The sequence below is a fragment of the Gossypium hirsutum genome, chromosome D04 (genome assembly GCF_007990345.1).
Source record: "Gossypium hirsutum isolate 1008001.06 chromosome D04, Gossypium_hirsutum_v2.1, whole genome shotgun sequence".
Classification (NCBI taxonomy): Eukaryota; Viridiplantae; Streptophyta; class Magnoliopsida; order Malvales; family Malvaceae; genus Gossypium; species Gossypium hirsutum.
This window is the reverse complement of record NC_053440.1, coordinates 47,868,937-47,896,343: the sequence shown is the minus strand read 5'-3', so window position 1 is coordinate 47,896,343 and position 27,407 is coordinate 47,868,937. Positions and strand designations below refer to the sequence as shown.

At 31.3% G+C, this 27,407-nt stretch overlaps 1 protein-coding gene and 1 non-coding gene across 2 annotated transcripts; both read left to right on the top strand.

Annotated features, from left to right (window-relative positions):
- Positions 1-11,569: 11,569 nt before the first annotated feature.
- LOC107899525 (lactosylceramide 4-alpha-galactosyltransferase) lies at positions 11,570-13,188 on the top strand. The gene has a single exon (XM_016825266.2). The coding sequence runs from the start codon at positions 11,826-11,828 to the stop codon at positions 13,098-13,100; it is 1,275 nt and encodes a 424-aa protein (XP_016680755.1). The 5' UTR covers positions 11,570-11,825; the 3' UTR covers positions 13,101-13,188.
- Positions 13,189-14,277: 1,089 nt separating this feature from the next.
- Positions 14,278-14,384, top strand: LOC121216558 (small nucleolar RNA R71). Its single transcript, XR_005912739.1, has one exon. It is a non-coding gene; the product is annotated as a small nucleolar RNA R71 (small nucleolar RNA).
- The last annotated feature ends 13,023 nt before the right edge of the window (positions 14,385-27,407 follow it).

Sequence of the window (27,407 nt, the reverse complement as noted above, 5' to 3'; positions counted from 1 at the left end):
CAAGGGGCCCTTCATTCAACGTCTTCATCTTGGAGACTGGAGAATTGTCATCCACTTTTCTTCAGAAATGTTGTCTCGTCTTGGAATAGTCACGAATTCTTTCAAGGGAGAGTAGTTTTCAGAGAACACTCGATAAGAAACCTTTTCTACCTTCTAAAATTGGCTATGGAACCAGGCTAACAAGAGTTGTGCACACCCGATAAATCATCCTTCACCTACTCTCTAGCATGCACTTAAAGATCAGAAAGTTTCAGCAAAAATTACCAAGACGGGCGTGACCCTTTTGTCAAGCCAGTGAAATAGATCTGAAACTATATCATCTATATGCCCTAGTGCTTTAGGGAAGATGACCAACCCGTAAATACTCAAGGCAAATACGTCGACTCTTTTCTTCATATTCGGATGTGCCAAGATCAAATCTCGTAAAATTTTCCAAGGGAAGCATTTGCTATCTCCCTTTTGTTTAATCCAGGCTGCGACCTATTGCTCGATCATCCCAGTTATGCTCATTAGTCTCTTTAAGAAAGTCGAGATGTTGGCGACTTTAGAATAAGCTTTGTCGGCTTAGATCCTCGAGCAATATAGCAGCGTTGTGTACTCTTTTATGGTGGGCACCAAGTCTACCTTCCCAAAAGTGAAGTAACTATAGGTAGGATTCCAATACTGGGTAAGAGCTTGGAATAATTGCTTATCCACTTTGACATCGAGTAAATAAAGTAAATCACTATATTTATGGTAGAATAACTACTTGGTTTCGTCATCCTATTGGTCCCATATTTCTTTCAACTATTGTAGATTATTCTGAGTTACACTAATGCGAGTGAAATAGTGAAATCCCATAGTTTCGACATATATTCCTCCGTCAAGCTATCACCCTTCTCTTGTTGTGTCTTCTCGGACCATATTTGTACAGCCGCATTGTCTTTCACTTTATCAAGAAATTTCTTTTCCATGATAAACTCTATTTAGCAACTAAACGTGAATCAACACCCTTTTCTATGATGAAAATGCAATGCAATCACAGCCAAAACAAAATGAAACAAGTCAGTACATTTCATACAAAGCTAGAATACAAAGCAAGAAATAATAAATAGAACATCTATTTGGGTGACCACTAAAATTTTGATATGGTTCTACCTAGGGTAGATTCTTAGAGCTCATTATATGTAGTTCGATTTAAAGTAAGGGTACCTGAACCAACAGATTCCTCAATCCTCACCCATTATAGGCTCATATGGACCGAGTTCGGTTCAAGGGAATACATTTCCCTATAGTTATACGGAGGTGAAGACCTCACGAAGACATATGTACAGATGTATCCCAGAAGCGATCCACTATCCTATACGAAGGGGAAGGCCTCACGAAATAATAGCTTCCCCCTCCCACTTAAAGAGGGTAAAATAGAATGATTATGTAATGCAATATATATACAAAGAGAAACTCTCGAACCGATAAAATAGATGTACTAGATTGTTATGTAACCCGATATATTAAAGACAAAACATGAAGGATAAAATGCAATGAAGGGATTGTTAATTTAAACCAAATTATCAATTTTTGACAAAAAGACCAAAAAGTAACCAACTCGCGGCTTGACACTCTTATTTTTTTTGTCCCAAATGGAGTCGCCAAGCTGTCAAAACCTTTTTGGAAATCAATTTTATTTTGAAAATGAACCCGCCAATCCTTTTTATTAGGTGTGATCGGATCACTTCGTAATTTGATTATTTTAATAAAATTTTAGATTTACTAAAACGATAATTTTTGGTCTATAAAATCTATGAAGTGGGTTTGGGAGTCGGTTACGCACGAGGAAGAATTAGCACCCTCGTAACGCTCAAAATTGGTACCTAGCTGATTAATTGATGCCTTAGTGTCAGAATTGAAAATTTGAAGAGAATTTAAAATGCGATCCCTTTTCGAATAATGTTATTTGATTAAGACATCACTCAATTAAATTAACTTTTATGAGAAAGGGTCTTATTTCGAGTTAATCGAGAAGGAAAGATCACGCCCTGTGAGTTAGGACACGATCCCTCAAATTTTTGAAAACCAGAATAATAGCCAATTGATTGTTACCTAAATCTTGTTTTTTTGTTATTTTAAATAGGTTATTCGATTACTTTGGTTCTAGGAAGATGTCATACCCTGTACGTTAGGAGCATGACTTCCTCAAATCCTAAAAATAACGAACATCGCCTCGGTTTTAAATATTTTCCATATGTTAGATAAAATGAATGTAACTGTTAAAACGAAATTCCTTTTAGTTTATTTGAGCATAGTATAAAAATGAGTAAATAAATTTTAGCAAGATGGCATGGAGATTGGCAAAATGAGAAAACATAGTGGCGAGTAGGAAAGGATGATATTAACATGATAGATGAATAAATAAATGAATAAATAAAATAAAAAAGAAAAATTCTATGCTAACGAGTAATAATAATGCAAATATAATGAAAGTAAAAATATCGATTTATGGTAATAATAGCGATATTACGTAATGATTACTACCATAATATTAATATGAATGATAGAAATAATAATAATAAAAGGGATAAAATAAAAATGCATAATAATAAAGAAAATAAATAACAAGGATTTAAAAAAATAAAAGATTTAGTAAATAAAGAGGCACCATTTAATAAATGAGGGATTAAATCGAAATTTAAATGACATTTAAGGAATGTATTGCAAAAAAAGAAATAAATAAATGGGTAAATAAAGAAAAAAAGAAATAAAAGGCTAAATTAAAAACATAACAAAATTAAAGGTATAAATCATAAAGAAAAGGACATAAAAGGACTAAATTAAAATAGGGTGAAATATACAGGGACTTAAAAGGTAATTTTCCCCCAAAATTTCATGTGTCCTTCCCTTAGTAAGTCCACAGTAGTCGAGGGACCAAATTGCACAAAAACAAAATAAAAGGGCAAAAATAACAAGTAGTAGGATGAAATTGAAAAATAGCGAAAAAGTGGGAGGGCCAAAGCAGAAATTAAACCCTCCCTTTAAAAACGCATGGATCCTAAGGGAATCTGGGCCGGGTCATTGGGTTGGGTCAAAACGACGTCGCTTTGGGAGTTTTTAAAAACGGTGTCGTTTAGTCCTGCCTATATAAACCATTTTTTTTAAAAAAATTTATTCTGCCTAGGTTTTTTAAAAAACTTTAAAAACCTATTTTTTCTCTCTCAATTTTTACTCAATTCGGCCTTTAAGCCGCTGGAGCTCCACCGTGGCCACCGGTCATCGACGATGGTGGTCGTCGCCTTCGGTGGCTGGAGTTTTTTAGAAAATTACCTTTTTTTTTTCCTTTTTTATCCCGATCTGAAGGCAACGCCATCGAAACTCAAAAAAAAACTAAAAAAATAGCCCTCTTTGCACCTCTCATGCTTCTTTTCTGACGGAATCCCGACGAGCTCGAAGGAGCCCAAGGGTCTTCAGGAGTCAGAGAAGATCTCCGACGACAGAGGGAGGCTAAAGGACGCCGATAAAAAAGTATTTTTATTTTTTATGCTTTTCGAAAATAAAAAATCACCTTTGTTTTCTTTTAACTTTTTGTTCTTTATATTTTTTGGGTTTTGAATCTTACAAAAGTTCGATCTTTATAGCCGTTTTAATTACAATATTTCCCTTTTTTCTTTTTGTCTCTGCTCTGCTATGCTGCTTTCTGTCTCTTTTATTTTTTTTGTAGGTTGCAATGGTGGTCAATGATGATGGGAGAAGCATGCCCTTGCCATTTTGGTGAAATGGTGGCAGAGAAGGTAGATCTTAGGGCGAGGGGATTGAGTGGCGTGCCTGCGAGGGAGCGACGCTGGAGGCTAGGGTTTTTTTTTAGTTTTTTGAAAAGTTTTAGTTGTTGGGCTTTGGGCTTGTGTAACATTGGGTTAGGGTTTTGTATTTGGCCCATTATTTTGTAAATGGACTTGAATTTTTTTTTATTTTTGGTTTTTATGTTTTGTTTATTTATTTTTGGTTTTGGGCCGGACGAAATTGAGCCCTTACAATTGATATGGTCAAATGATATAGTATATGTTGTGATTTTAGATGATTGAATTGTTGCACAAAAGTTAGTGAAATAAACAATAATATAAAATATTAATTTAAATCACAAGATCGAATAAGAACAATATAGATATATATATAATCTTAAAAATAGAAATTGGAAATAAAATTGGATCGAAATTTTGTACTTGTAGGTAGGTAGAAAATCGATTGGTAGTTGAGGCCTATTTTCACAGTTTCCTTTAGGCATAGGCCACTCCTTTGGTGCTGGAGAAACGTTGATCAACTGTCTCCCAGGATACAACAACGAGATGAGCATGGCAGTAGCACGATTGTAGTGATCAACGAACTGTAGCCTAGCTTTCTTCTATCATAGAAAACAGGTTTGAAATATGTAGGCAAAATATCTCGAACTTTTTGTTGGAAAAAATAGAGAAAAAATTCAGTGTGTTTCTTCCTGCAGATTATTTTGGTTGGAAATTTTGACTAATGGAGCTATTAAAACCCAAATTAATGTATGAATTAAAAGAGTCATTAACCTCAATTTGTCGTAGGCCTAGAAGGGCCCGACCGGTCCAAACATTTTGCATTGTCCACGACATGCGGGTGCACCCCCAACCTCGGCGGGTTTGGATTTCCACCCCCTACGTGCGAGAAAGAGTATTAGCTTAATCATTCAATAACCACCAAGTTGGTTCATATATATAAACATATTCCACAAATTGGGTCATGTCGTGACGTTGGAACCTTAACGTCGCGACGAGGAATCGGCAATGAGTTGCGCCGTGACCTGGAACCCCCGAAGTCATGATGTTAACTCGATAATTTGTAAACTTTACATTTTAGTGTTAATTCGACCTCAGGTTAGCAAAAAACTTTCGTAAGCTCGTATAAGACCCAAATACAATTGAAAAACATATTGTGATTGCGTAATGTGGTTAGTAGCACGTTTAAAAGGGTAAAGAAATTGTAATTCCTCTGGCAACATATGTGGCATCTCGTAACTCATACCCAACGATTGGGTCGGATAAGAGGTGTTACATTTAAGATGATTTTAAAGACTTCAAAATATTTTTATAATATTTTTTATGATTTTATATAAATTTTTTAAGGTTTTAAATCATGATAAAACTCCTATTTTTCTCAGCCCGAATAACATCGTTTTCAACCGATGAGCTACAAACATTTGTTTTATAATTTGGATGTGTCTCCACAAGTATTCAATGACCCAAAATTATTTATAATCAATTTGCATTCTTCTAAACTTGGTTAATTTGATTCATTGAACACTAACATGTTGTGAAATGTATACGTTTATAAAATAATTTATTTTGTTCAAGTCTAAAAGTGCTCCTATAGTACCTCTCACTCATACCACACGTTGGGACCTGTGAGGGATGTTATAACAGTGTTGGTGAAGTATTCTAACTCCACAAACGAGATTAAGAAACCATCATGATCTTTAATTGGTATCTAAAAAACAAAATAAGTGAGACACATAATGATTTTTTAATCCCACTTGTGAAATTGAAAAATTAAATATTAGAAATTCCTTCACATGCATATGTGTGTGGAAATTACGTACTTAGAATACAAATGTTAGTTGGTGGCGGGTTGACTCGTGACACCAACTTAAGTATAGACTTAAATAATAGTATATATATAAGCATAAGTTTGAGAGAAACTTTTGAATCGACAAAGAATAACTTTTATTGTTTATTAAAGTATTAAATTAAAGGTAAAAAAGTATTTTTTATTTTATATTAATATATTAGAGTTGTTATTTATTTTTATGTATATAATTGAGTTGAAGTTGGATTTAACATATTAACAATAAATCATATTAATTATTAATAATAGATATTATTTTAGATTAATTATTGCTTAAATAGTGTTAAAGTTATATACTAATTAAAATTAAGATTTAATAGTATAAATATCATCCAACGCTTAAGCATTTTTGATGAAGTATCATCTAAAGAAAATTAGTGGAAAACAAAGGAGATTATTGACATCGATAATTTAGAGGTATCTTAAAAAGAATGGAGCATTAAAGTAATGTTTCTTAGAAGAGAAAATATAAAGTCATATTCAAATGACTACATTTATTTCTAATGCGATACCAAAATTTTTACTAACATCTCATAAGATATTTTGGTATACTAAAATTTCTAACGTGATACCAATATTTTTAATGAATACCAAAATATCTAACAAAATGCTCTTAGAAATTTTAGTACTTGGTTAAGAATTTTGACATCGCGTTGGAAATTTGGTATTGATTAAAAATTTTGGTATCTATTAGAAATTATGATACCTCTTCAAAAATTTCGATATTTCTTTAGATAGTTGGGTATAGAATATACAAACCAATGTTTGATTCATGCTAACAAATATTAGTATATCAAAATTCAATTTTTGTTTGATATAGAAGTTGTTAAGATAATATATAATACACAAAATGCAACATATTTAATTTGCATTTAAATATTATTTAAATATGTAATGTGATAGTAAACAATAGTACTAATTGGTATACAAAATTTTTAACCAGATACCAAAATTAATGTTGGGGTTAATACACACTGTTTTCGTTGATGCGCGTTTCCCCATAAATTTGTCTTCAATTTTGGTATCTATTAAAAATATTGGTATCGTGACATTAATTTGGTTAAACCATTTCCTGATTTATTTATTTTGGGAAGTGGCCATGGGTCCAGCAATAATAAAGTTTTGTTGCTGAATGGGTCAATGCAATGGTTGCGTTGGTGTAGTTGATTTCGTCATGCAAGCAAAGGAAAATTGAATGGAGCCCATTTTCAGGATCATTTTAATCACACGACCTTGTTTCCTAATAAAATAATCCTCCCATATTTTCTTTTCATTCCATACAAAAGACAAGAAAAAGAAGAAGATTTCTTAGCCAACAACTTGAAAAAACAAATTAAAAGTACCTTCTAACAAGAGGAATCTAGTGCTTTTTGTCCTTCATTTACTACTTATTTTTTTAAATTTAATTGGTATTTAAATTTGAAAATCATTAAATATTTTTGTATTTTTAGTTAATTTTAGGGTAAATTATATCAACAGTCATTCTTGCCTTTTTCGTTACTGACGTAACGGTAAAGTGACATGCTAGCTGACGGCTTGCTTGGTGTCATTAACAGTCCTGCTGGCCGATTAGCAGCAATTTAAATAGCCATATTAGCAACAATTTAGGGTTTATGCAGTAGAAGAAGAAGGAAAAGAGAAAAACTAGAGATGCTTGGAGATTAAACAAATGAAAAACGTGCTCGCTCCTCTGTAAATCCTATTAGACTTCAATTTCCCCTTTCATAAATCTTTAGGTTTTCATGGAGGAAAACACATGGGATACCCTTTTGCTCGAGGTTGACTTACCCGATTTCGGGGATATCTTAGATAATGAATCAGAACAAGTAACGAAACCTCCTCCTCAACCTTGTTTGACCCAGAATCCTGATGAAGAACCGACGGTGTCTTCGTGGATTGGGGAGATCGAAAAGGTTTTGATGGAGGATGATAATTTTGATCATAGAGTTGAGGTTCAACCTGTCCCCGATGATGATTTCTTGGCCGATTTATTGGTTGATTCACCTCCTTGTAGTAGCAATGATGTCGTTGGCGCCAACAGTAGTGATTTGCACAAATAGAGCCAGACCCACATTGACGTCAATAAAGTCGTGTGCTTCAGTGCTGAGAATCAAGCTCTTCGGATTTTCTTTTCCTCCTTCCTTTAATCACAATCAATTTCTGTTGTTTTGCCCTAAACCAACCCAACCCTTTAGATTTTTCCCTAAACTCGCCCCAAACCTTGACCCTTTAGCTGCTTCACCAACGTGGCAAGTTAACTAGCCACATTAGTGGTCTCGTTAAGATACTAACTGAAAATGTTAATAAGTGACTGTTTTGTCACTTTCTGATAACGTTAGTAACTATTTTGTCATTTTTCTAAAGTAGAGTGACTGAAAGAAATTAAGGTGACTATTTTATTAGCTACCCCAAAGTTGAGTGACTATTGGTACAATTTACCCTTAATTTTATTAGATTTTTACTAATTTAACACTAGCATTCAATAACAACAACCTCAAATTAAGACGTGTAGCAAACATTATTTTAAATATAAAATGTAAAAATCTTTTAAAAAATGTAAGCTTATAAAAAATTCTAAAAAATCAAATTTTTTTTTCTAAAAATACATGATTTTTCTTCTAAATTTTTTCATTATTTTTTGAAATTATAAAAAATAAAATTATTGAAAAAGTGCATGTCTAGAATGAATATAAACAAATGATGCCTAGATTCATTTTAGATGTGAAATAGAAAAATAAAAATTTTAAAATCTATATATATACAAGTAGAGGTGATCATTGGCCGGGCCGAGCTTAGAAAATTTTTTGGCCCGCTTTCTAAGTCCAGGCCCAGCCCGAAATATGGGCCTAAAATTTTGTCCAGACCTGACCTGAAAAAAATTCTTAAGCCCGGGACCGACCCATTTTTTTTCTACAGCAGTCAGCAAATAATGGAGCCATAAAACGTACGCAAATAATAAGTAGGGTCGTTTTTGTTCTTGTGACTGCAACTTGCAAACTAGAGAATAGAATGCTACCAGCAAAGAAAAATGAGTATTCAACTCTGTAAAGTAAATACCTGTTGACATGATAATGGAAAATAAAGCAGGCTAATATTTTGGGTTGCAAAGAACATTGACTGCCAAGAAGATCAACAATTCTACCTGCAATCCAAACTTAATGCATAATATTCAGCTTTGTTAAACCAAATGGCGCATGAATCACCATTATTATATATGTGAGGAAAAGAAGGCTGAAAAAGTCTCCTCTTAGCAGGTTTAAATTGTCCAAAAAACAAAGAATGCAGAAAATATAATCCCCTGCATCTAAAACCATAAAAATCTCACAAATCCTTGAAAAGTCAATATTTAATATTTGCACACATGAAATATATTTTAAAAATGGGGAAATGGGGAAATTAGAAATGTATTTAAAATATATATATATTTATTATATTCAGGCCGGGTCGGGTCGAGCCCGGGCCAAAAAAGTTTTGTTTGGGCCCGACCCGTTGTCTAAACGAGTCTCGTTTTTTGTTCAAACCCATATTTCAGGCCTATATTTTTACTCAAACCTTTCCATATTTCGAGCGGGCCGCCGAATTCATGATCACCTCTATATACAAGTGATCATGATTTATAATTGGATATAATTGTCACGCTATCAAGAATTTAATTGCGCTATGTGTGTGACAAATTTCAAATTTAAATACCAGCTACACATTCAAAATAAAATTAGATGCCTGCTAAATACAAGTGACCAATTTCAAAGGAAAAATATACATTAACTCTTTTGTTTATAAAATTTGGTTAAGAGGATTTGGCATATTATAAAGATGCTTTTGTCTTTTCTAATTTTTATTATATATAAAAAAAATCAAATTTTGTAAGGATGAAATCAAAAATTAATATTTACTTAGAATTTAATTAACAACCGAATCTTTTATAAATATAATTTTGTACCGTGACATAACCTTACAAATATTAAAAAAATCACAGCATAAGAAGAATTGATGTAATATTATATTGGCATGATGAGTGACTAGTTTTTACAATTAATATAGTTTATTTTGTAAATACTTAAAGGCTATAGGAAGTGACTTCTCGTCTGCCCATTAAAAAACAATATTTTAGATGTACCAAAGTGACGAGATGAAGCAAGAATCATGTATTGGTTTCAAAATGAATTTTCTGGAATTACAACATGAATTTCCCACTTGGATATGACTTAAATGTTATAGGTAAGACATTCCCGACGGTGTTTTCATTTCATAATTTATTCTACAAAATTTCTTGATTTTCATTTTCAAAAACCCAGATTTGTTTCCCACAATTACCAACTTCATCTTCTATGATTATTGATTATTGCAAACAATAATTCTTTTAATATTAATGTGAAAATGAAGTGTTTGGCCTGTTAACTGGTTTTGTCGGTGAGGAATCATATAAAATTGTTCAATATCGATTTAATCCTTATGCTCAAATTTGATTTTTTTATTCAATGTATTTTTAAAATTTTTAAATCTTAATCCTCGTCAAAACAGTAAGCTCTAAGTTCTTTTAAGTTAAATTTGGTTATTTTCAAACCCTTATGCGGCAATTATATTATCGCATGTGTAATGTTATGACAATTTACTATTTTCACATTATACTCACAAACAAAAAACACACTATTTTAATTAATGAATTTAATCCTATTGTTTGAGTCTAAACTCAAAATTTAAAAAAGTATGGGAATTAAAATTAATCAAATTGAAGAACATGAACCAAATCTACTATTTTAACCAAAATTTGAACTAATGAATTTAATTGCTAGTCTTTGGATTAGAATTAAAAATTTAAAATTCAATCCAAGATAATTGAATATGTTTTTTTAAAAAAAAAAACCTAATTTACAACTATATTAATTGATACTATCAAATTCAACCATTATAAATATTAAACTAATTAGTAGAATTGAACCAAAACCAATGTTATTTATTTATTTATTAAGTTAAATGACTACGTAGTTATTGTGATATATAAGGGAGCTGTGGTATCAAAAAAGTTTTTCCTTTTATTAATTTACAAGTAAAATTATACATGCTAAACATATGTGAATCAATTATAATTAAGATTAAATATTATAGATGGGATAATTAAATTAATATGCGAAATTGTTTTAGAGAGAGCTCATAGGCGATAAAATTTAAGAGAAAATAAATTTAGAAATAATCCACACATAGTTGAAATAAAGTATCAACATTTGCAATAATATACAACTTTTGAAAATATTTGGATGGAGTGTTTGGGTTGATGACAATAGTAACACCTTGGGAGTTTGAGATATGAGAAGTTGTACCCTCTATAAATCAGATATAGATGTGTACGTACAAATCTATTTCAATTATAAACATATATGAGTAATCTTCTAAATCCCCTGGATGGTTTTAGGCACACGAAAGCAAGTTTTGATAATTAAGGTTTCAATCAGGGGCTTCTTAATTTCAATTTTTGCTTTAAAATGAACATGGGGCAACTTGCCTCTGTCTTACGTCGACAATCCCTACCCACATCCCCACGTCGCTAACAATTTAGACTTTTTCATCCAAAATTCGTAAGCAGACATTGGTTTAATTCTGCTTTTGCTCTTTCCACTTTTGAGTTTATTTTTTTTTTTTGATTTAAAGAGTGTCAATTTTTTAAAATTACAAATTTTACTCAAAACTAGTGGAAGCCATGTGAGAAAAAAAAGATTGATTTTTACTTTACGTTCTCTAAACAACCTTATAAATTCATATGCAATATTTTTATTTGCTTATTTTGTTACAGGAGATATGGGTTGAATTTTAATTATTGAATAGAAAATAAAATAAATAGCGACGTGTCTACATTATACCACTCGCCCTTCTCCGTAAAATGATGGCTTCATATAAGAGAAGAAAGGAGCGTAGAAATTGTTAACCATATCACTCGTTTTCAACTGGTTTATGGCATTTTTCAAGCTTACCAGATACGAATATATTAAACAAATAAAATGCTTTCTTAGAGTGGTTTGTTTAATAAGTTTTAGACCCAAAAATGATTAAAAGGTGAATACCAATGAATTATATTATTGTAACGTGCCTCTTTTTAAACTTGTAAACAATGTCTTCCCGTTGACCGCCATGAAAGTTTTATCTTGGGAGTTCTAGCACACTTGTGCAATTCTTAATATCTAGATACCTTTAAGCTCTTCAACACCCCATATTTCAGAATGACGACAACCAAAATTTTCGTCTGCCCGGTTGTTATTCCAGCTAAATCCCCTGTTGCTTTTATGTTCTTATTTGCTCTTCTGATGTTTCTTATGTTAACAGATAGTATCGTTTCTAATATTTCGCTGGAATCGGCTGCCTTCACTCAAAAACAAGATTCCCAATCGTTGCAGACTCTAACAGTTACAAGAAATATCAAGTCCGATGTTGTTCTTCCTCTGTCACTGACTGTTTCCACGAAAAACAACATCGTTGATGGTGATAGTGAACATCAGAATTCTCTAGCTTCTTCCTTGGGTGCTAGAGAAAAACGTGGAATTGGGAAATTCAGGAGAAAACTGCCAGAACATGAGATTTTGAAGTCAGACGAGTTGACAAAGAAGTTCCATGGCCGAGTTCTTGAATTCTTCAATCGTGGGTGCGAGCTTCACTTCTTCATGACATGGATTTCAAAGGTAGGGTCCTTTGGGAGAAGGGAAATCATGGCTGCTGAAAGCGTTTTCAAAGCCCACCCTAATGGTTGCTTGATGATTCTATCGAGAACCATGGACTCAGTACAAGGTTACAGGATCCTTAAACCGTTGCTTGATCGTGGGTTCAAAGTTATAGCAGTGGCACCGGACTTTCCATTTCTGGTCAAGAATACACCTGCTGAAGCTTGGCTTGATGATATGAAGAGTGGGAAAAAGGACCCTGGTGTGATTCCGTTGGCTCAGAATCTATCTAATTTGATGAGGCTTGTAGTGTTATACAAGTACGGAGGTGTTTACTTGGATACGGATTTCATAGTGATGAGGAGTTTTAAAGGGTTGAAGAGCACAATTGGAGCACAAAGCATTGATGTGGTGTCTAAGAACTGGACAAGATTGAACAATGCAGTACTGGTCTTTGATATGAAACATCCACTTGTACTCAAGTTCATTGAGGAATTTGCTTTGACTTTTGATGGGAACAAATGGGGACATAATGGGCCCTATATGGTTTCAAGGGTAGTTCGCAGAGTAGAAGGCAGACCTGGTTATAATTTTACAATCTTACCACCTATGGCTTTTTATCCTGTTGATTGGATTAAAATAGGAGGTCTGTTTAAGATGCCTAAAGACAGGGCAGGCTCGAGATGGATAGAGTCTAAGGTGCAGCAGCTAAAGAGGCAAACATATGGAGTACATCTCTGGAATAAGCAAAGTAGCAAATTAGTGGTTGAAGAGGGAAGTGTAATGGAAAGATTAATGGCACAGAACTGTGTTTTGTGTACACGTATATATAGCTCTTAGAAGAGATGGTGAAGGCTTGTTAGTGTCAAAATGTTGTACAGTGTGTGTTCATTGAAAGGGCCGAATTCAAGGGCTGTGCTGTTTCTTCCTTCCTCAAATTGTAAATTAAATGTGGATTAATTGGACACAAAAAATAAAATAAAAAAAGGAAGGAAAGACTTAATATTGTTGACTTTTGTTTTTTTGGTTTTGAATGTTGGTTCAAACAAAGCTTCATTTATGGAATCAGTTTTTATTGTCACAGCTAATGGTGTATTAGAGCGTGAGAAATGATCAGTGCATGAATTGATGATAGTTGAAAGAGTTTTAGCATGTATGCGAGTGAGATAATAAGAGAGTGCATTTGTAGAGTGTTTAGCCGTGAGAACCAAAGCAGTCCAAATCATAATCGAGGAGAAGCCTTGACTTTGGTTTCAACAGGGGTTTTAAATTAGATAATGATTGGCACACCAACTATGAGAGTAAAAAAAGTAAATCTATTAAAAATTATTATGAACCAAATAAACCATTAGATAATATAATTTTGTAAAATGAATAATCTTTACATCATTTCTCAACTGAGTTGGTATCAAAAGCTTAAATACTATATAATATAGATATGTGTTAATTTAATGAAAGGACCTCAATAACTATAGGATGTAATTAGAATGATTTGAAATTTAGGAACTAATTTTATCATAAGTTAAGAATTTTTTTAAATTAATAAAATTTATGTTATCTAAATGTATAATTTTATTATTTTATTTCAATTTCAATTTAAATTAATTTTTAAAAATAGATTTGAAAGTTAATCTACTTTAAAATTAATAAAATTTTAATATGAAATTTTAATTTATTTATATAATTTATCAATTTAAGTATGTTAAAAAATAAAATAAAATAATTTAAATATAATTTTTTTACTTACAATTAAATCATTAAATTATTAATTCTTCAATTGATTTTACTCAGTACTTCCACCTGACTTGCCAACATAGCAACTGCATCTATATTAAAAACACTGGCTGCCTTGATCGGTTTTGTTCTCATGACTTACCACTAATAATTATTCAATGTCAGCTCTTCAATAAATTCTTGGGTTGCCTTAGATGTTTTGTTATTCAATGTTCCATCAATCATCTGCCTAGGCGAGGGATTCAAACCGTTGTAAAATGTTTGAACTTGTAACCACAAAGATAACCCATGGTGAGGGCACTTTCTCAAAAGATCCTTAAATCTCTCCCGTGCATCATATAATGTCTCAAGCTCAATTTGGGCAAACGAAGATATGTTGTTCCTCAACTTAGTTGTTTTAGCCAGTGGAAAATATTTCAATAAAAAACTTCTCAATCATCTGATTCTAAGTCGCGATAAAACCCCATGGAAATTAATTCAATCCCTGTTTTGCTTTGCTCCACAAAGAAAATGGGAACAACCGTAAGCGCATGGCATCATCAGTGACGCCATTAATATTAAATGTGTCATAAATCTCTAGAAAGTTAGCCAAATGAGCATTCGGATCTTCATCTTGTAACCCATCAAACTTAAAATACTGTTGTACCATTTGAATTGTGTTCGACTTTAGCTCAAAATTGTTTGCAGCAATAGTCGGTCAGACAATACTTGATTTAGCCCCAATCATAATGGGCTTAGCATAATCATACATAGTCCATGGAGCAGGAGCTACAGGAGGCTGCTGATTAATTTGATTATCTTCCATCTCCACAATAATATCATTTTCCCCTTGATCGTCTATTAAAACTTGTTGACCTTGCTTTGCTTATCTAACTTCTCTCAGATTTCTTTGAGCAGTTTTCTCTATCTCACTGTAAAAAATTAACAGTTTCAATGGGTTGCCTCTAGTCATAAACCAAAAGAACCTATCAGAATCAAATAAACGAAAAAAATTAGAAGATCAAATTAAATTAAAAATAAAGTTTTCTTAATATTTTAGTCCTCGACAACGATGCCAAAAACTCGATGTTCACGAAGCTAACTAAATATCTGACTAATACAAGTGCACATATCAATTAATAGTATAACTACAGTGAGCACAGATACCGTTTTCACAAAGACTAAAAGTACTAGTAATTACAGTATTTCTATTATTTAATCGATAAATTCGAGTGATTGATTAAAAAAATAAAATTAATTAAATAACGAACACAACAAAGAACAAATCAGGAAAATAAACGAATGATAACCAAGAAGCGAAATAATACCCAGAAAAGAATTCACCTAGATTTTATCTGTCACTATCAATCTAAATTACGCAATTTCTTTACTTAATATCTTGGTTTGTAGAAATCCCTAAATTATGCTAATATATCTTTCGAGAGTAAGAGTAACTGCTTCTAGGTTGATTAATTGAAATTTCTTTCTAATTAAAACTCCTATTATCGCATTAACTCGAGCTATGGATTCCCTTATTAGATTTGATTCTAATCCGGTAGATTTATGTCGTCCTATTTTTAGGATTGCATGCAACTCCACTAAATTACACAAGATATACTTTTAAATAAGGTTTATTCCTCCTCTGATTTAAGCACATCAACATGGATTAATAATCTAGAAATATCAAACCAAGAATTAAACACACATAATTGAGAACAATATCTAAGTATTTATTGCGTAAAATAAAAATCAAATGACAAAATTCCTCATAGGGTTCATTTTCTCTAGGTATTTAGAAAATTAGTTCATGCTTGCAAATAAAAACATCTTAAATATAGTGTAATCGAAAGAAATAAATAAACTCATGATAATCTCCTAAGAAAGCAATTGGGAGTATTCAATCTTGACGGAAATCTGCTTAGAATCGACTTTAATGATGCTTTTTAAGTTATTTTCTTGAGTATTCCATGACAACTCACGATCGTATCTTCTTATTTTTGTCATATATAGGTCTTAGAATGCCCAAAAAAATCCTAAAAATCACATTTTTCCGCAAGTTTAGAGTACAAATCGCGAAGTGGACAGGCCATGTGGAAGGAGTCAGCCTGTGTGGCTCCTGTACCTTACTCCGATTTTATATTTTTCGCTCATTTTGCTCCAAAATGCTCTCCTAAGTATAAAAACATGATTAAAAGGATTAAAAGCATAAAATTCACCATTAACATCGAATAATCACCCAAAAACGCATTAAGAATGAGACTAAAACATGTTACTTTTAACACCTATCATATACTCCTATAAAACACTTGCCAACCCCTTAACTTTATTTGTAGAGTTTAAGAATTCCACTGATAGTGTATCAAATATTATTCATTAATATAAATGATAAAAAAAATTGACTTTTAAGAACATAATATTTTAAAAAAACAAATATTATTAAGCATTTAACTTCATTAATGATATAAAAATAATGTTAAGTGATTAACAATGTAATAGTAAACTTCATATTATAATTGTATGAGTTACCTAAGCTATTAATAAAAATAAAAAAAACATTTATATTTACAGATGTTAAATAACTTTTGTATAAGTTACCTAACCTATTAATTCACAATTTAATCTGTTAAAACTTTTAAATTAATAAAATATTAAGTAAATAACTAATTTCTTGAAAAAATAAGTAAAAGAAGATTGTAGTGACATATTAGCAATATTGTAATTAATTAAAAACATAATAAATAATTCTTTACAAAGTAGTAAATGATGATAGATACTATAAGAAGCATAATCACATAATATTTATAATTTATTTCTCATTCTAACTACTATAAAATAAACAAATCCATACTAATACAATTAGAAAATAATATAATCCACTTTTAAAATTTTTAAAATTTATTTTCATCATATTTAAACCTATATATTTACATGACAGTTTAACTTACATCTTTTGTACAGTTCTCTTCTTCAATTTTCGAACCTCAATAAACAAAAATGGAGTTAAACATTTATAATTATAAAAAGTCATAACAATTCCAAATAATTAAAAATTCTACTAAATTAAAACTTTAAAAATATAAAAAAAATTTACATACTTAAGTAGTTTAGGGTTTAAAATGGTTTTAGAGAGACTATTTTGAAAAAAAATGATTTTTTATGCCTTATTTTTCCAAACATTTGACTCCAAATATGTGGGGCTTTTTTATTATTATTTAAACTAGGTGTTTGGTTCGGGATTATCGGGTATGTATGGTCGTTGGTGATAAGGGGACTGAGAATCTCTAATGCATTCTTTCCTCCCTTGTCACCGACATGATCATACTCAAATCGTCATTTCATTTCTTAATTTCCCTTGGTCGTCATCAAATCGCCATTTCAATCACAGATTTAGTCTTCCTAAGGCCTCGATAAGCTAACACCAACTGGGTTGTCTCCCATAGAGTGTCTCAAATTCACACGAAATCGTCATTTTGGTTGGCGATTTGGTGATTAGTTGACCGACATCAAATTAGTTTGATCAATAATAATTTTGGTGCGTTATTTTAATAAATAATTATTTTTCTATATTACTTTTTTCAAAAACCTTAAGCTTATGTGGGTTTTAGAGTTTCCAACTAAAGGCCTATTTAGTAGTACTTTAAAAAAGTACTTCTGGCTCTAAAAATATTTTTGAAAGAAAAGTTGTGCTAAACAAACTGCTTTTGGCTGAAATTTTTAGTTTTTCAAAAATGCTTCTGAAAAGCACTTCTAAAAAGAAGAAGCTAAAATTTTTAGCTTTTCCTCTCCTAAAAACACTTTTGGTATTTAATTATTTTTTCACCCCTCTAATAACATAGTACTTTCCTTTTTTTTTCTTGATGCTTAATTACAAATGTTTTAAAATCATTAATTAAAAACAAAAAAAATATTTTTTAAAATACTAATTATAAATATTTAATGGTTATATTTAAATATTTAAAATATAGTTTATATATTCTAATTAAATTTGATAAATAATTAATATTTATTGCTTAAAAATATTTAAAATTTATATTTCATATATTAAAATATTAACAAGTTATAATAAATTTTTTATATTCTTACTAAAATATAATAATATTAACTAATTTAAATGCATATTTGTTACTTGATAATAACATGTCTAAAATAGATATTTTATTTCTCAGAAGCACTTTTTGACAATAATGCTAAATACTCAAATATTAAAACAAACTTTTAAAAAGTACTTTTTCACAACATTTTTCAAAAGCGTTGCTAAACTAATCCTGAGGATGATGAAGTAGACAATAGATGTTAGAATGTTATTCTTGATATTGTCAACATGGGCATGGGGAAAGATCAAAATTAATGAGCATTGAATAATCGGGCTAGGAAAGGTTAAAGTATTTTGGAGGTGCCTATATTATAGGGATTGTATTAAATTAGTTCCTCTATTATTAAATGGATCAATTTAGTCTCTATTATGTTAAAAAAAAAAGTCCAAATTATCTTGAATTATTTTTTTTCAAGTACAGTTCAATTTTATACAAAAGATTTCATTTATAGAATCATAAAAGCTTTAAAAGTATTAATTTTGTTAAACTAAATATTATTATTTTTAAACAACAAATGTTAACATTATTCTAATTTACCCTTATTTAATTCTTTTTAATTGTATAATAATTAAATTAACTCATTTAATAAAGAAAACTAATTTCATCATGTCCCTCTAATAAATCACTTCTCAAATACAATGATGCAAGGGGATTGAGTGATAGGTTGGTAGGTTTTGGGCCGAATATGAAATAGATTCGTATGCCCAAAAAGGTAAGAATTAGATAGTGGGCATATATTTCATGTGGTGGAATAAAAGTTTGATGGATGGAGAGATTTATGAGAGAATGAGCACAAGGTGGATGGATAAGGTTGAATCAATCTCTTAATCATGGCAGTTATTTCACATGAACCACTTCAACATCCTTTTATTTTATCAATTTGGATTACTGAGAGCACCTCTCTTCAATCGGAATGGGATTTTCCTTTTCTTAGTTACTGATTGTAATTTCATAAATAATTTCAATTTTCAGGAATTTGAGCTTGAAGACCGGGAATCTGGATTTCTTTTTCCATTTTTGTGTTTAGAATTCATTTGATGCGTAAAGAAGATCAATGGCGTATTTATGGGTCTGGCAGGGCCCGAATCTCTTAAAATGAAAAATTATCTATTTAAGCTCTTTAAAAATTTTAAAATTGTAAATTAGTAAATATAAAATTACACTTTAACCCCCTTAAAAATAATAAAATTTTAGTTTAATTCTTTAAAAATTATAAAGATATAAACTATTAAAAATTAAAATTTAATTTTTAACTCTAAAGGTGTTGTAGAACATGATACGAATATGAAATTAGTTCTTTTGTTGTATTATTTTTATTTTAATTACGATTTCACCCTTAAATTAGAGATCACTAAAAATATACGAATATGTGATGTCAATCTGTTTTCTGCAATGGATGGTTTCTGGGCTCCAAGTAGGTTCTTAAATTTAATGTTTTTCACGATAAAAATAATATGGAAGTTTTGTACTAAAAGTTAGATTACATTTTATCTTTTTATTAAAAAATAGATAAATTAATTCTTGTTTCTTAAAACAAAGAGCAAATTAATCATTTTTGTTAAAAATTTCATTCATTTGTATTATTAAAAACTAACATGGCTAATGGAATAACCAAACAGACATGTGACATGCCACATGTACCTCATGTTGATGTACATGGACTAGTTTTTAATAGTAGAAATAGATAGAATTTTTAATAGAAAGACCAGTTTGGTATTTGATTTAACATACATGGACTAATTTGCATATTTTTTTAATAGAGGGGATAAAATTCAATTCAACTTTTCATATAGAGGCCTCCATGATACTTTTACCATATATTTGCTCATGTTATTTAAAATTTAGTGTTTAATAATGTTTATGATTTTATAATTATTTAATCTTAATATTTTTAATAACTTTTATATTTTTAATATTTTTTGGCTGGTCAAATTCAATGGAACACCATTAAATATTTTTGACCAAAATGTATACTAGAAGAATAGTTGATGTAAAAAAAAATGGTTGAGGTGATTATGACAAATCTTTGGACGTTGTAGATTTGCATTTGGGATGGTTCTGACATGCAAAGATTGTCAACATTTGATATTAAAAAGCTTTTAGCTTCTTCAAGTTTGAATATTCATGTAATTTTCAGTATGCCGTAAAAATCATGAAATTTTGGATGTGAAAAGCACCATTATGTCAACATAATGCGAGTAACTTGTAAAAATCATGGAATTTTCATCGGCCACTCTGATGGTGAATGAAAAATGTGCCACAACCCTTCATTGATGATTGAATGCAACACAAATAGCCCTTAAAGCTTTATATATCAAAACAATCATTTGGGGTAAGAGCCGTAGACAGCCTCTTCAAAGCAAGCCCCAAGGGATGCTTCATGATTTTATCATCATCCCTTGATTCAACACAAGCGTCCCTCGACCCTTCTAAGAGTACAATAGCGTCTCTCTGCAATACCAAACCACCCCATATTTATGTGTTACAACATATTTAAGTTTTAAAACATATTTAAGCATCCAATTATGGAAATATATATATATATATATATATATAAGGCTCAAAGAAAAATTACAAAAGAAACAACTTTAATAATAACAAGCACAACAAGCTTCAAGTTTTTAGGACCAATCCCCACATTCTTGTCAGTCCAAGCCCTCTTCAAATATTGGGTCAGTTTAAGAAAAAAGGTTTCAAGTTACAAAATTGGCCCAAACGATCAAGTTAAGGTCCATAACTGCAATTATCCCTTTTGCAAGAGAACCAATGTCTTCCTTCCTTTTATTATTATCTTTCTGACGAACCTGAAATACCAAGTAACTGAAGACAAGACTTAGATCTAGCTAAATTTGATGAAACGGCAGCTGTCACATGTAAACAGTATGCCAATGTAAGCAAACAACTTGCTTTATTATGGTAATCTTCCTTTAACCTTAAAGAAACCCTAATCTCATCATGTTAAGGTTGCTTATATCAGAATCATAATTTTATTCTTTTTTGTTTCTTTCTATATACAGTTCCTTGCTGCAGCAGACTGATGGCTCTAAATCCTAAATCTTACTTTCTTTCTACGGTAATGAAGGAATTATGGCACTATAATCTATGAACAACTTACCTTGCCAAGTAAGGATACAATTGGTTTATTATTTAACAGGCTAAAGCAGGACACCCAAAAAAAAAAAAAGCTTTGAATATGACCAACTAGAAGCAGTGAAATGTTTAGGGTCTGAAGGCCAAAATTTGCTTGCAAGTTAAGACTGACAGCTTGAAATAACCTAATTCAACTTCAGCTATCCCTCCTTAACCTATACTCTTCACTGCTTTTGTGTTAGTAGTTATCAAGGTGGTTTTATCAACATATATAAAATTTTGTAGGTATGAATTTCTGATGAAATTATGGTATGCGTAAATGAGTAATTGAGCTTTTTTGTCATTTTTATTTGGAAATTGTTATATAACATTGCCTCTTCAATACTAAAATACAGCCTCGGATATATATATATATATATATATATCTCAATTCAGTATTTTTGTGTAGGTATAATGTTTATTTTGATCCTTTGATATATTTATTTTTATTATATATATAGAAAGATTTGTATTAGTTGGATTAGAAAGATTTTTATTTATTTATTTTTTGTTAGGCCCATTTGGCCATGAATATTTTCATAATCCTGGTGTGCGGAAAAAAATTATTTTTGAAAATTTAAAAATACATCTATTAAATAAGAATTTAATTTCAACTTGACAAATAATTATGATCGCATTATATTTTATATCTAAATAATTAGATTATGAAATTAGAAATTTCAAGATAAATTTAAAAATATAATATTAAAAATTTCCATAAATAATTTTATTAATTTATTTTCATACATAAAGTGGAAAAAAAAAAGAATTCATAAAAGAAGAGAGACGACACCATAAAATTAAAATCAAGGTAAAAATGACTTATAAAAACACTTCAAGAAAAATAAGTCTTTTCATAAAATAACTTTCTCTTTCTTCACACAATCAACCTTAAATTTTCATTGTAAAAATTTTTATTTTTTGCGCATTAATTTTTTTACCATTATTTTATTTCTCTCAATTTTTTTCATCATAAAATTTGGAGATAAATATTAATACTATATATAAAATTTGATTCAGTTTGCAATTTGATACATAATCTTTGATTTTGTGCAACTATACACATTAAAATTTGATTTTGGTTGAAATATACACATAAAACTTTGATTTTGATTCAATTGTACACATTTAAAGAAAATAATACATTAATTCATTTAAATATATATAAGTATAATTGTTTGTGTATATAACATGTAAACACAAAATGGTGTTATCTCAATAATGATGGTAGTGATTTGTGAAAATGGATCAAATCAAAATTCATGTATAACATTGTATATTGGACCAAAGTTATGTATAATTTTAAGATTTTTCCCTAAAATTTTCAATTTCAATTCTTTTTTATTATGGTTGCCCAATAAATTTGGATTAGATTTTTTTTTTCAAATTGTGGACGCATTCATTAAGCAAAATTTTAACTTTTTTATTCTCTTGGTGTAAAGTTATTAATATTTAAAATTTTCAATGCGTTTGTACCCGATAGATTAATATTTGATAATGTATTTCTTGTCTACGAAATTCTACATACTTTTCATCAAAAGTGAGTGGGGAAGAAATGATTTATGGCACTAAAAATAAACATGAGTAAAGCTTATGACAGAGTTGAATGGGGTTTCATAAAAGGTATGATGATTCAGTTGAGATTTGATAATCGTTGAGTGAAGCTTATAATGAGATGTATCTCAATCGTATTGTATTCAATTATTCTAAATGGTCAAGTAGGGGAACGTTTTCATCCTAGAAGAGGTCTCCGACAAGGTGACCCTTTGAGTCATTTTCTTTTTCTACTATGTAGTGAAGGATTATCTTCACTAATGAGAATTGCTGTTCGGGACGACTGGTTAAAGGGTGCATGAGCCAATAGGAATGGACCCTTGATTTCACATTTGCTTTTTGCCGATGATTCCATTTTGTATGGTGAGGCATCGGCTCAAGGGGCAAGCGTACTAAAAACTATTTTGTGAGAGTATGAGCAGTGCTCGAGTCAGTCCATAAATTTCAACAAGTCTATTGTTTTTTCAGCACCAACACTTCTATGAGCAGTGCTCGAGCCAGTCCATAAATTTTAACAAGTCTATTGTTTTTTCAGCACCAACACTTCTACGTATGACAGACAATTGGTTTCTAGGCTTTTAAGTGTACAAGATTCTGACGATCTAGAGAGGTATCTTGGTCTCCCTAACATGGTGGGGAGATGCAAGAAGGAGTCATTTTAGATTTTAATAGACAAATTCAGAAAACGTATCGAAGGATGGAGTATTCGCTATTTATCCTAAGGGGGACACGAAGTGTTCATTAAATTAGTATTACAGGTGATTAATACTTATTCTATGGTGTATTTCTTACTCCCAAAAGCCTTATATAATGAGATGGAAGGAATCATGGCTAAATTTTGGTGGCAAAAAAGACTAGGGAAACGTGGGATCCATTGGTGTTCTTGGGAGCATCTTAGTGAGCCGAAGGAATTGTGAGGGTTGAGTTTTTGCAGCCTAGTTAAATTTAATGTCTCTTTACTCGTAAAACAAGGTTGGTGTTTGATTAATCATCCCAATTCGTTATTAACTCGTGTTTTAAAAGCAAAGTATTATCTAAATTCTAGTTTTCTCAATGCGAATTTGGGCAATTTACCTTCGTTTACTTGAAAAAATGTGTGGTCAGTGAAGGGTCTGCTAGTGAGTGAGCTTTGTTGGAGAATTGGCTCCGGCGCTAATATTTTCATAATAGAGGATGCATGGTTGTCAAGTTCACCATCCTATCGTATCCATGAAAATATTAATTTAAGGGGTTTGAATGTGGTGGCAGATTATATTGATAATGAAAACATGATATGGAAATTAGACCTGATCAGAAGTACATTTCTCGATGAGGTTGCAAACTGAATCTTGCAAATTCCTTTACCAAAAGAGAGAAAGTAAGATGTCCTAGTTTGGCGAGGGGACCCATCCAGCTAGTTATAGTCAAAATCGTCTATAAGCTATTACATGAAGGTACCTTTAGGCCTAATTATATATATTATGCTCTTAAAGACCTCTATACGAAACTATAAAAATTACAGATTCCTACAAAAGTAAAAATTCATGTGGAAGGAAACATGGAACTTCCTTCCCTACATCATGTGTTTAGAGATTGTCAAGTTTCAACAACTGTACGGAATAACTTAAACTTATTGTGGGTACTGTCGTTACCTGAAATTCTTGATGTAGAATGGTTCAACTAGGTTTTTTCCTAGTGCACTGAAGAACAGTATAAGGTATTCGTCTGTAGAGTATGGGGGATTTGGATAAATAGGAACAAAATAAAGTATGAATGAGTCTGTTGTACAGGTAAATAGATTACAAATTGGATCTAAATATATATTTCAAAAATAAATGGTCTAAAATAGAGGGATGTTACCTGATCTATGAGCGAAGAGGCCTAGGTACCTCCAAGCGCCTAGTCAGTTAAAGTAAACTTTGAGGCCGCTTTCCGTCAAGACTTGAACAGATTTGTTTTGGGACTAGTCATTCGTGACCCCTAAGGGGTGGTTTTGGTCACAAAACAGAAACTGCATGATTGTGTAGATTCTCCATTGACAGCAGAAGGCCTTGCCTGTCTATTAGCAGTACGGTTAAGCATCTAGTTGGATCTCCAACACGTGTTCATAGAAGGAGATCCGAAATCTATCATAAACAAAAGCAAAATGAGCGTTAGAGATAGATCGAAGGTTTGGGTTTTCATCGACGATATACATTAAACAAATACATTGTTTTAACAACTAAAGTTTGCTTATATGCCTAGATCCGCAAACATTTTTGCTCATAACCTTGCAACAGAATGTCTAAAAATAGAGAAAGAAAGTTACCTGGACTTAAGAACGATAAACGATATCAGAGCGAGATCTTTGCTCCTCAGACCAAAAGAACCAGATTAATAGCAGAAAGGGGAATGCTTGGGTAGAAGGAAAGCCAAATAAATTCAAAAGATCAGGTTTTTGAGAACATTTTCCATTTAGGAATCTGGCACCGACACAAGCTTCTAAGGTTAACTTTTGGAGAGTGGGTGCCAGCTAAGTTTAGGTTAGCTTTTAATTTGTTTTATTTTTCAATTTCATTTTGTTTATTATTTTGGTTCTTGTTTTTAATTATGTTTGTTTATTCACTCCCGTAGGCCCATCTTCAATGGGTTAGCTTGTACTTTGATTTATTTTATTATAAAGTCTAGCCCGGTTCATTTCAAAAAAATTATTTAAAATTTTCAACTTCTTTCTAAATATATTTTTTATAAATCTAAATCATATTGGGATGATCCTAAAAAGTCATTTTTTAGGCCTTCAATGAAAATGTGCTACTTCGTATTTTTAAGAAAAGAATTTTTAATTAATATCATTAACTTTTTAATACTAGATCAATTCTCTTTAATAATATTTTAACCTTAATCAATTTTGATAAATTAAATAAAATAAAAATTTTAAAATATTATTCAATCAGTAATCTACTTTCCTAGCACGCTTTTTATGTTGTTTTCTAGCAGGTTCTTGTGTTTTTAGGTTTTGTTTGGTTTTTAGTGATCTTTCATTGGTGGCTTTTTACGACGCTGGTTTTTGGGGTTTTCTTCCGTCTTCTTTTTTTGGTTCCTATTGATCTTTTGAATCATGGAAACAGAGTTGGTAGAGTTATCATTGGATGATAAGGAATATGAGATTTTGCAGGCATAGGCGGATCCTGACTTTGTACCTGTGGAAATTTATCTCTATCTATTTAGATGTTTTTTTTATGGCAAGTGTTATATACTTCTTGGTGATGAGGAGTACAACGGCAAATTTATGGCATCTGGTAAAAGGGGTCCAAATCTCAGATCTGGGGGAGAAAAGATTTTTATTCAAATTTTTTCATAAGATGCATCTAGATAGAGTACTAAAGGGTTTTTCGTGGACTTTTAATAACCATTTTTTAATGCTACGTTGGTTGGAGAAGGAGGAAGCTCCGCTTAAGGTGCTACTAATTTTTGCGTATTTCTTGGTACAAATTCATGGACTGCTGTCAGGTTTTTACAATGAGATTTTAACACGTCAAATTGGGGGTTTTCTTGGGATTTTTTTGGAGTTTGATGGTACAAATTTGGGAAAGGGGTTATGTTCTTATTTGTGCATAAGAATACAAGTGGATGTTCAAAAATCGCTAAAAAAGAAAAAGAAAGTTATGTTTTCGACTGGGGTTTTTTTCCTATGCTAGTTTTAAATACGATCGTTTGACACTTTTTTTCTTTTTTTGTGGACGACTAGGATACAATGATTCTTTTTGTCAGGAAAAAAATGGTGTTAGAGTTTGAAGTAGCTGAGATGGGTTGGGATCTATCACTGCAAGCCCAATCTTGAAGAGCCCTTGCGATGAATAGCGTGTGGCTTTGAGAAGATGGAGAAGGAGTTAAGGGGGGAACTTTTTTAGTGATTGCGATTTGGGTAGATGTATTGATCCCATGTTAGGAGTAAATTTGGAGGGGCATTTGAATCCCGCATCTCAGTTTGGTGAGGGATTGTAAAAAATACATGACCAGACGAATATGGAGCATGACTCGAAAGAGAGTGTAATTGAAAAGAGTGATGGGAAGAAGAGACCTAGAAGAGAGGGTGACAAAGTTTTTGATGGGAAAGAATTGGGATCTCTTGTTCTTAGGAGTAGGAGAGGGTTGAGAGGTAATCATATTATATCGACGACTGTCAGAGGGCAAGCCGATCGGTCGCAACGAAAACATTCTATTGAAACGTTCGTGGTTTGAGGGGACCACGGGCTATTAGGAGACTTCGGCACATATTAAAGGTGTATAATCCCTAAATTATTTTATAAATGGAGATGAAACTAAATTTAAGAAAGATGGAGAATTTTCGTAGGAGATATGATTTTTTGAATGGGATTAATGTTGCAGTTGATGGATCTCGACGGGTTTTGAGTCTTGCTTGGAAATGTAATGTCACGATCATTCTGCGGAGTTTTTCAAAACATCATATTGCTATTGAAGTGAAGAAGGGTGAGAAGAGTAATAAATGGAGATTTAAAGGTTTCTTTGGAGTTCCAGATTTGCATTATAGGGATGACATATGGAATTTACTTAAGGCTTTAGGTCAATCCCAAAATCTACCTTGGTTTGTGGGAGGTGATTTTAATGAGATTTTATATTCTTTTGAAAAGAAAGGGGGGCTACCTAGGAAGGAAAGGCGAATTGAGGCTTTTAGAGA

Coding starts and splice junctions, on each gene's coding strand:
- LOC107899525 (XM_016825266.2), top strand. CDS start 11,826: ATGACGACAACCAAAATTTTCGTCTGCCCGGTTGTTATTCCAGCTAAA.